The 10,823-nt window shown below is 37.7% G+C and overlaps 2 protein-coding genes across 3 annotated transcripts in view; one reads left to right on the top strand and one right to left on the bottom strand.

Moving 5' to 3' along the window:
- LOC106879926 (exocyst complex component 4) overlaps nucleotides 1-843 on the top strand; it is a 268,982-nt gene extending 268,139 nt beyond the window's left edge. The window contains exon 28 of one of the 2 annotated variants that reach the window (XR_008265483.1): nucleotides 240-377. Coding sequence is in view for 1 of the 2 variants with exons in the window: in XM_052972782.1 (XP_052828742.1) it covers nucleotides 240-470 (231 nt within the window). In the remaining variant the exon portion in view is untranslated. Of the gene's footprint in view, nucleotides 1-239 lie in introns of both variants that reach the window. The other variant, XM_052972782.1, reaches the window with a different exon arrangement.
- A 3,560-nt stretch (nucleotides 844-4,403) lies between these two features.
- Nucleotides 4,404-4,871, bottom strand: LOC106879822 (circumsporozoite protein-like). Its single transcript, XM_014929528.1, has one exon. It carries the CDS (start codon nucleotides 4,869-4,871, stop codon nucleotides 4,404-4,406), a length of 468 nt encoding a protein of 155 aa, XP_014785014.1.
- Nucleotides 4,872-10,823: the final 5,952 nt, after the last annotated feature.

Below are 10,823 nucleotides of genomic sequence, written 5' to 3'. Positions count from 1 at the left end.
ATATAGTTTTAGGGAAAAAAACCAAGTTTCAAGAACTCATTGATGAAAATCCACTATCACATATAGAAAAATTAATAACTAAAAGCACAATAAATGATTATAATATAAAACAAAGTAAATATCATAAGATAAAGATAATATTTTCTTTATCTTATGATATTTACTTTGTTTTATGCATATCTATCATAACTACACCACCACCATTAATAGCTCTTTTCTTTCTGTTGATCATTCACCAGGCTATCATCGATGGTATAGCTGAGAAAGGAGCTCAGTACACAGAGCAAGAGTACATCCAGTTGTTCCAGTTACAGCACCGCAGCCAGCCAGGTGCAGCCATGTCTACATCACAGGACCAACTTGAAGCCAGACTACAGAGGTTGCACACTGTAATGCAGAATGTATCACATTCTGCTGCAGACGATAGCACTAATTGCACTAATATTGAGAACCATGCAAGAATGCCCTAATGCTTATATACATGCAGACATACAAATATATATTCAAATATCCAAAACAAACTCCCACACACACACACGTGCATGTGCAACTGGACAAATGTTGTGCTGATGATGGCTACTAAGCCTGGGACACATGTCTACAACTGTTCTCTAGATGATAATCCTGCCCTTTTTCTTGCATGTCAACTTATGAGATTTTGAATTTTGCAATTATTTCCCCTCCTCAAGTGGAGCTGGTCTTATTTCCCAACCTTTTTCTGACTCCCACCCGCTTGGTTCCACTTTTCTCCTCCCCTCCCCACATCACACCACCACAAACATATCTCTTTCTACTTCAAATTTAAAACAACTGTATTTCACAAATAAAACTTCATCCAGTTAACCCATTATTTTGCTGTTTTTTACAATATAAAGGAGTAAATTTACATCTCACCAGTAACTACATTATTTTCATATTTTTAATGTGATAGACATACTTTGTGCTGGAATATCAGCTTCTTGACATCAAGCTGAATGGAACTATGAGGTAAGTTGTCAGAAATGTCCTTTTGCAACCCAAAATCATGATATGGTTCTTTTTAACTTTGACCACAGCTCAGTATCATTTTAAATTGATGTCAGTTCTTCCTCCACTATTCGTTTCCTCATTACTGATATCTAGAAATCACCCAGACTGGTATGTCTCATCCAGATGTGAACAATATACTTGAAGGTCATCTTCTGGTATACACTTTACTTTCTCCAGTTCAGAGAGGCTTGGAAACTGGAAGAACTCATAACAGCTGATGTTGCATTTGAATAACTGTAACTTGGACAGAAACATGGAGAGGGCTGATTTTACTTTGTTATGGTTTAACTTCTTTTCCTTGCTGCTGCAGATTAACTTCATTGAACTTTGTGAATATATCTGCCATATAAACAATATCATACTTGATGTCTTTTAGTTCATCACAAAGAACAGAATTAGAGTTTCACAAGAATTCAGCAACTGATTTAAAAAGGGAAAGAAAACTTTCAGGCAATTTCTCTTTGACAGCCATTGAACTTCTGTGTGCAGCAACAAATATTCAAAATCTTCATCATGCTCAATGCAGAGCTGTTGTTGAAAGAGTGGAGAATTGAAAGCATGTGCCTTAATTTTATTTACTGTTGTGATAAGTGCTCATCGATTTGTTAAATCTAATCTTTGATGAAGCAAACATAAGCAAGAAACAACCTTTTATCACTTGGCAAAGAGAACTCCTCTAAGTGTAACCTGCACAATACATTCCACTTTTTGAAACACTTGTAATACACATTCTTTGAGAAAAAAATTTCATACTTCCACCTCTTCATTTTATTTTTCATGGTTAAAATCTATTTTTAAAAAAGCTGAAATTCTGATTTATGCATCAAAATGTGAAATACTACATGACAAAAAATGACAATAAAGAAAAAAATCGAAGTGGCTTGTGTTCCAAAGATACAATGAGGGAATAGGTAGATTTATGTAAAAAATATGCTTTGAAACATTTTATTCTAAAGGAAGTCCACCCACAAGTGTTTTAAAATGTGGGATACCTATATAAGGTGGGAAAATGGCACCAAAAAAAAAAATGAGAAATTTACATATGACAGCTATTCTGAAAGTTCAATAACAGGCTCGTCACCAGACTTTTGTGCTTGAAAGTGCTTCAGAATATTCTGGGTAGGCATTAATTTGTAATAATGCTGAAGTGGAGTTTTCGAATAAGTGTACCACTAAAGTTTTACAACAGTTTCATCAATTTTGTTTTAAGGATTGATTACAAACCAGTAAAAAAAAGGTTTTTCAAAATTTCAATTTATTTTAAGCCTCTCCTCCCTTCCTTCTCTTCATTCTACTCCTCCCCCCTTGTATGCAACTGGCTGTAACTTTTTCATTTTTGACTTTTTACAAATATTCTTTCAGGATTGTTTTAAACATTGGAGATGTTGATTACACAAAATTGCTTTCCATTTTTGCATCCTTGATTCTCCTGTGTTTCAAAAAGATGTATAGCTTAAGATTATGCTTTAGAGTTATGGTATAGGTTTAAGGATAGACTTAGGATTTATGATTAGAATTTAGGGTTAAATGAAGAAGTGTACTCCTTTTACAGTACCTTACCTGTTTAAGACAGAAGTATAAACAAATTGGTAAAAAGAATATTAACTCTGACAATTCTAAAACATAGCATATTCAATTTTTATTATTGCAGATTATTTTATCAAATTTAACAATTTTAATATTTTAATCAACATATCAACAAACTATTAGGTCTGGCCTATATTCAAACGAAATGTATTACAACTTCTGATATTTGATCCAATACTGGAAATTTATGAAATTTATAATTGAGTAACTAATAAAAATATAAGTTACCAAAAATTTAATAAAATAATTATAATCTTGACTAACCCAAACTTTTCAGTGTTCAATTTTTTTTGTGTACCTATCCATGAATGCAAGTATAAGTTTATGGTTAGGGTTAAGCTTAGTGTTTCAGTAAGGGTTAGTATTAGGGTTGGGGTTAGGTTTAGGGTTGATGCTAGGTCTAGTATTGGGTTGTGTTAGAGTCAGGATTAGAGTTGAGTTTACAGTTTCAGATAGGATAGGGTTAGTATGAGGGTTTGAGTTAGGGGTAAAGTTAGGGTTTAGGTTAGGGTTAGTGTTAGGGGTAGTATTGCAGATGGGGTTAGGGTTAATGTTTAGGGTTGGTTTAGGGATAGGTTTAAGATGAGGCTTAGGTTGAGGGTTAACAATAGAGGTAGGGGTGGTCTTAGGGTTATGGTTAGAGATAGGGTAAGGGTCTGGGTTATGGTTGGGGTTAAGGACAGCATTTTAATTAGATATGGGGTTGGGGTTCATGTTAGAATTGGGAGTTTGTGTTGGAGTTGGTGTTAGGCATGGGGTTAATGTTATCTTTGGGGTTAGGGTTAAGTTTATTATTGGCTATTGTTTTAGGGTTAAAGATTGCTTTGATGTTAGATTGAGGAATATAAATAGTTCAGGTTAGGGTTAAAATTAGGTTTAGGTTAGGTTTACAGTTAGAGTTATGGTTTGTGGTAGTTTTAAGTTTGGGTTTAGAGTTACAGTTGGTTAGATTTAGGGCAGGGTTACATTTAGGCTTAGGTTTAGTGTTAAGGTTAGGATTAGGGTCAGTTTTAGTGTTTATGGTTAGAGATATGGTTCTTGTTACTGTTAGGTCTCAGGTTAATATTATAGTAAGAGTTAGGCTTAAGTTTAGGGTTATTGTTTATGTTCAGTTTATAGTTAGGGTTAGATTTAACTTTGTAGCTAGGTTTAGGTTTAGATGGATGGTTTGGGTTTGCATTAGGTTTAAGTTTGCAGTTATATTTATTGTTTGGGTTATTGTTATGATTAGGGTTATGTTTAACGTTAGGCTTATGGTTAGGTTTCAGGTTAGAACTGGGTTAGGTTGAGGATAGATAGGGGTTAGTGTTAGGGTTAGATTTAGATTTATGGTTAGGATTAAGTTTATGATTAGGGTTAGATTTAGGATTAGTGTTAGGTTTATGAATAGTGGTAGGGATAGGTTTAGGGTTTATGTTAGGTTTATATCTAGGGCTAGCATGCTGGTTAACTTTAGGATTAAGTTCAGCTTTATGATTAGGGTTACAGTTATACTGAGGGTTAATGTTAGTTGCAGTGTTAGGGTTAGTTTTATGATTTGTGTTAGGGTTAGGGTTAGTTTTAAGTTTAGGGTGAGGTTTAGGTTAGGGTTAGCATTAAGCTTATATTTGGTTTTCAGGTTAGTGTTAGGATTAGGTTATGGTAGGTGTTAGGGTTAGGGTTACATTAAGGGTTCAGGTTAGAGTTAGGGTTGTAGTTAGGTATAGGTTTAGGGTTTGGTTTAGTATTATGGGTAGTAGTAGCATTATGATGACGACGGTTAAGGTTAGGGTTGGGTTAGTGTTACATCAAGGATTAGGGTTAGCCTTAGGGTGTGGGTTAGGGTTACAGTTAGGTTTGAGGTTTGGCTTAGGGTAATGGTTAGTATTGGGGTTAGGTTTAGGGGCAGGGCTTGGGATAGGGTTAGTGTTATATTTAATTTTAGGATTAGGTTGCAGTTTATGGTTAGGTTTAGCTTTGGAATTAGCGTTATGGTTAGGGTGATGTTTAGGCTTGGGGATAGTGTTAAGGTCAGTTGTAGGGGTTAGTGTTGCATATAAAGTTAAATTTAGGTTTATGATTAGCTTTAGGTTTAGGTTTAGTGGTAGTGTTATGCTCAGAATTAGCATTACATTTAGGATTAGGGTTAGGGTAAATGTGAAGACTAGGTTTAGGCTTCGAGTTTGGTTTGGGTTAGCATTACTGTTGGGTATAGGACTAGGTTTAGATTTATGGTTAGGGTTTGGGTGTGGCTTAGATTTAATGTTGGGACTCATGTTAGGATTAGTTGGAATGAAGATTTACATTAGGGTTAAGTTTAGGTTGAGTTTTAGTTTTAGAGTGAGGGTTAGTATCAGCTTTACTGTTAGGTTTATTTTTGGGCGTCAACAACTGCGGTAGATAGCCACTTGAGTACTTGAAAGCGTCCCTTCCATCGTTCAAATAAGTCTTGGTCGTCCCAAAGATCGGCAGATTTGTGTGTATTAGTTACTCTGAAATGGAGATCAAAGACTTCCTTTGTCGTAATGTAGGATTGTTTTAATTTAATTTTAGGGTTAGTTTGACTTAGTACTAAGGTTACAGTTGGAGAAAGGGTTGGTGTTAGGGTAACAGATAAGCTTAGTTCTGGTGTTAGGGTTGGAGTTGGATTTAGGATTAGCATTGGGCTTATGTTTAGAGTTGATATTAGGGTTAGTGTTAGGGTTTAGAACCATAACACTATATGTAAACCTAACCTTAACCCTAATCCTAATACTAAACCTAACACGATCCCTCAGCCTAAGCATAACATTAAACCCAAGCCTATTTCATAAGCTTAAATCTTACCCTAACTCTAAAAATAACCCTAAACTTATGAATTTCCCTCACTGAAATCTCGCCCTAACACAAATCTGAAACCATATGCTACACCTAACTCTAACACTATCCCTAAAGTTACACCAAACTCTCAACATATCTCTAAACCTAACCCTAACAATAACCCTAAATTTAACACGAACCTAACAATAACTCTAATCTCACACTGACACTGACAATTGTACTAACCGTAACGCTAAACCTCATGCTCAAACCTTACCCTAAACCTATCCCTCAAAGTAACTCTGACCCAAACCTTACCCTTACCCTAACCCTAAACAAACTTAACCATCAGCGTAATCCTAAACCTAACCCTAACTCAACACCAACCACAACCGAAAACCCAACTCAAATACCAAACCCTAACACTAACCATAACCCTTGTGCTATACCTATCCATATCATTCCTAACACTGCCTCATTCCCTAATGCTAACCCCAAAACCATACCCAAATGCTACACCAACCATTGGAGAATGCTGTCAAAACCATTCTCCAAGTCCCTGAACACAAGAAGTAGTGTGTTTTTCATGAGCATTTTCTTGAAGAAGGCATGTGCGGAAACCATGTCGATGATACCACGGGTGGGGCAGAAGCTGCACGACAACTCTGGAAGAACTTGCTCAGTGACAACCACTAATCGATCTAGCAGGATCTTGGAGAAGATCTTTCCAGCAATTCTGAGAAGAAAGATGTTGCAATAGTTTCCACAGATTGCCTGGTCAGATCTCTAAAGCCCACAGGAACAGCCTCCATCTCCCAAACGGTTTGAGCAGAGTGAGACTGGAGCTCCAGACATATATTGTCAGGGCCAGGTATTTTCCATGCTTCATGCATTTTAGACTTATGGCAATGTGGTGGAAGTGGCATCCAATGTCAGATCGGATACTAGGGGACATTTCGGGGCGGGTCAACAACTGCGGTAGATAGCCACTTGAGTACTTGAAAGCGTCCCTTCCATCGTTCAAATAAGTCTTGGTCGTCCCAAAGATCGGCAGATTTGTGTGTATTAGTTACTCTGAAATGGAGATCAAAGACTTCCTTTGTTGTAATGTAGAAATACCCAAGGTTCCTGCTGTCCATGAATGACTGTATCGCCAATACTTTTGCTTGCCTGGAAGTTTCCACAACTTCCACAAGATTTGACCTGTCAGAGAGCGACCAATAACATAATAGTCTGTTTTTCTCAGCCTGATGTGCAGTGGGACCTGGGCTGGTAGCTTACTACAACGAGGTGCCGCTGGAGGTGTCACAATATGTTGCGTACCAGATGCGGGGGTCTACAACCGCGGAACGGGAAAAAAGGCGTCCTGCCTTTGAATGTCCCCTCAGTGTAGTACCGCTAGTTAGAGCTGAGAAGGGAAGACAGCGGGACTTAGGGCATGCTTTATGATCTTAATGACGGCATGATAGTGGGTGGAAGTCGATAGAATCCACAGTGGCATTCATGAGGGTCACAGATCTGGAAGCTGAGTACCAGTTGCGAGTAATGGCACCACATTGATCCAAGCTGCGCTGTGAGGCTCAGAGGCAGAGTGGAGACATGCCAGACGGTGATGTTACATTGGACGGTATCTGATTTCTTCTGAGAAGACCGGACACCCACAGAAAAGGAGGTAGACATCAGCGAGATACAGGCCAACTTGGTTCCATGTTGTGCAGGCCGTCTCACGTTCTACAATCGCAGATGGTTCAGTTGTGTTGTGAAGAACACTATTATTGGGGACACGGTAAGAGGTCACCGACAGGAGAAAAGCCAGAGATCGGAGGCCGAGGCTGCCATGTGTAATGGATAAGCTGGCCTGTTACCATCCAGTGTCGTCCAACCGGAAGCTGCATATCACGTTGGCAGCTCCTCCATGAGGGGATATACGTGTTTGTAGCAAGGGCCGCTGTGGAAGGTATACAATATCTTCAGCATGGCGAAGCAGTTCCTCAACAGGAACAATAGCTAACTGGGCGTCGATCGCCCTCAGTCAGTCCATCAATCTTTGAAGCTTGAAGAGCTTAGACCTAAGGGTGGAGCGAATGGCAGGTTGTGGATCGGCGAGCAAGGGAAAAGGACACCCTGGTGAAGTAGTGAACATACATCTGAGACGGTGGACGCAAATTCTTCGTCATACTTGACGTTCATGATTTCCGACTGGGACGAATTTAAGACAAGGGATTTGACGAATCCTCTCGAGCCGAGCAATGTTCACTGACTACACTGACAGCCGCCAAGATATCGCCCTCGATGATTTTGGGGTTTACACAGTCACGTAGGTGTTTTGAGCCGACGTCAGTGGTGGAGGTCAACAGGGATGATAATGGACTGAATGCATGTTCGGAATGCAGCATGGTTCAGAATGCAGCATGTTCGGACATGCCTGCCATTAGTAAAAATATTGAATTCTGAAAATGACTTGAAAGTGCATATTCCCAGAAATTATTCTGAATCTGCTTCACTTTCACTTCTCAGAATGCATAAGGAGAAATATGTTTGCGGGTTATTAACATCACGCCCTGGGGGAATGAATAAAATGACAGAAGAATATCAGCAAATTTATTTAAAAAATTGTTTGATTAAATATTCTTTTTTCCTTTTCTTTTTTCTTACTTCTTTTTTTTCTGTCTTTTTCTTTAAGCCTGTTATAAAATTGAAGCTTAAAGACTGAGGATGTCATTCCATCAACGTGTGGTCGCTGGTTGCTTATACTTTAAATTAAAATTTCTATAACTTTGATTTTTTTATCACCTCTTATTTTGAACTTGACAAATACAGACTTACCGTCGAAATATCGTTCAACAAATAAAATATCTATTACAATCGAATCGCGCTCTTCGTCTTGACTATCTTTGTGCTCTATCATGTCTGTAAGCACAAGAAGACTGCACACGGAGATATGATCAATAGTTTCATTTTGTTGTTGACATACATGACATGTTGGGCTATTGCCGTTCTTTAATATGTTGGCCTGGTAGTTTCTTCAAGGTAGGCATTGATCTTGGGCTTCTATGATAAACCCTTCTGATTTTAAGCTCGAAGACACTAATGGGTAAGGGCTTTGTCAGCATCGGCAGTATTAGCTCTCTTTGGGTATTTGCCATTGAAAGGTTTCTCTCACTGGTTATCGTACGCTTAGCTTCTCATGTGCTTGTTTCTAGTACGTCTAATTCTGGAATTTGTTGTACTTGGAATTCACTTAGATATTCCTTTGCCTAAGTATGATTAATTTTCGGATTTTTGTTGTTTTGATAGTCTTGTCAAACGTAAGTTTTTTTTAAAACATTCTGTCAGACCTAAGTAGCTGAATTTGGTGTTGAATACGCTCTTTCGTGGGAATGTTGTCCTTTTCTAATCTTTTCACCAGTTGAGATTTTCGCGGATGCATAGTATAGGTGGTTAAGATCTGTAATATCAACATCAATTAGTTGAAATTATATTCTTAAGTGCAAGGCGGATTTTACCAATTATTCTCAGGTGTATGGGGGAGTGTCGCGTTCATTCATACTGATTTCTTTAACTTTCAGCCATTCAGTCATGATTTTTTGATCATGTAGTTAAATTGGAGCAATTTCCTTGTGACTTTCTTAATCTATTTGATTTTCATCTGGTTGGTTCAGAGAGTATTTCACTTTGCTTATCAATTTCATTAATTCTTTCAATCATTATTGCATTTTCATTAGCCCTGGGCTGGTTTATAATTATTTCCTCTTTAGCTGTAACTTCGTTCCTTTTTGTCCCTTACTGATTGTTTAATTTGGCCAATCTCTAATTCAGTTAGTAATTTCTTTTTAATAATGTTTCTTCTGACGCTGGCAAGTTTATTACTGTCTATGTAGGGTCTTACTTCAAGGTGTTTCTGTCTCCAGTTTAAGTAGGTTTGTAAAGCATTAGATTTATTTGTGGAGAAATATATAGCATGATAGAAGGCCGTAAGTACTTCTTTATTATCTCCCCAAGACCATTTTCTTTTTCTTTTGGATATTTGATGACGAACAGGTATGGCCATCAGTTGGAATATTCCGGTTGTGGGGTACTTCTAGCTCCTATGTTTCGGAAATATTTGAACCAGTAGCTAATTTTTCGTCTCGAATCTGGTTCATCATTCGACTGCGCGATCCTTGGTGCTCTGGGTGACGACAGATCCGGTTTGTATTTTGCTTTGTTATCATTGAGGCATGACGAGTTTGTCTATAATTTTAAACAGTCAGATCCGTTCCCTGAAGGGATGGACCTGACTGTTTAAAATTAATTTTTTGAGACACCACCGCCTCCGAGTTCTCTGCATGCAAACATTGCTTGTAACGCAATGTTATCTAAAATTGCTTTAACGCAATCTGTTATCTAACATTGCTTGTAACGCAATCTGTTACCTAAAAGATAACAGATCTATATTCGTCAGCTTTTTTTATTGATTCATCTCCGGGCATAATTTTTTGTGGTGTTTTTAAACTTATGAATTGTTCATTCTGTCTGTATTAGTTCGAAAAATAAGAATTTGTTTTGTTTTGTTTTTGGTGTTTTTGCTTCGTTTGTAACACGTGTTTTCATATGCGGGTATGTGTCTTGTGAATTCATATATGTGTAGTGCTATGGGTATTAAAATGTATATATGATTGTGTAGACATTCGAGTCTATGCGTAATTACTCAGTTTATGTACTTACTGTTTTATTCCATTTATATTTTATAATTTGTAAAGTTACCGGTGTTGATTTCGCGTGTGTGTTTTTTCACACGTGTTTCACTGAGACGTCGTGCATAGGAGAAACTGTTCTTTGTATGACAGTAAAATTCGGTTTTTGTGATTATTTTTGTTAAAATACCACTTCCTTCAAGTTTTCCACAGGTTCCTTTATCCCATTCTACCGATGTTATCAGATTAGATTTGTTTTTGAATGGAGAGCCCGGTGTAGCACATCCATTATTATTATTATTATTACTATTATTATTATTATTATTATTATTTGTAGTAGTAGTAGTAGTAGTGACGGCAGGCATCCGTTGGTCTGAAGAGGTCATGGATCTACACCTGAAGATATTATTATTATTATTATTGAGTGAGAGAGCAGTGCATGCCATCAAAGTGACACTGGGGTAAAATATACGAAGCCCATTATACCCATCATGACTACCCATCTGATAAGGGTACACCAGGTACATGCATCACAACCATATGTGCGCGACATGGTGATCTCATATCAAAATAAACAGCGCATGACCCCGCAGGTGGGGCCCAGTTAGAATTTTCTTCAGGTCGAGTAGCCCATCCTGCTCAAAAGGTCCCTGAATAAGGTTTGTTTAAGGATGTTGAACAAAACACCCATGTTTCCAAAGGTGAATTATTCAGACCCCAAAGAATTCCTCTCAACACATGGCTATGATGCTC

Source organism: Octopus bimaculoides, chromosome 14 (assembly GCF_001194135.2).
Source record: "Octopus bimaculoides isolate UCB-OBI-ISO-001 chromosome 14, ASM119413v2, whole genome shotgun sequence".
NCBI classification, from domain to species: Eukaryota; Metazoa; Mollusca; class Cephalopoda; order Octopoda; family Octopodidae; genus Octopus; species Octopus bimaculoides.
This window is presented reverse-complemented; position numbering and strand designations above follow the sequence as displayed.

Excerpts from the sequence above, each read along its gene's own strand:
- LOC106879822 (XM_014929528.1), bottom strand. The coding sequence starts at position 4,871 with ATGAGTCCCAACATTAAATCTAAGCCACACCCAAACCCTAACCATAAA.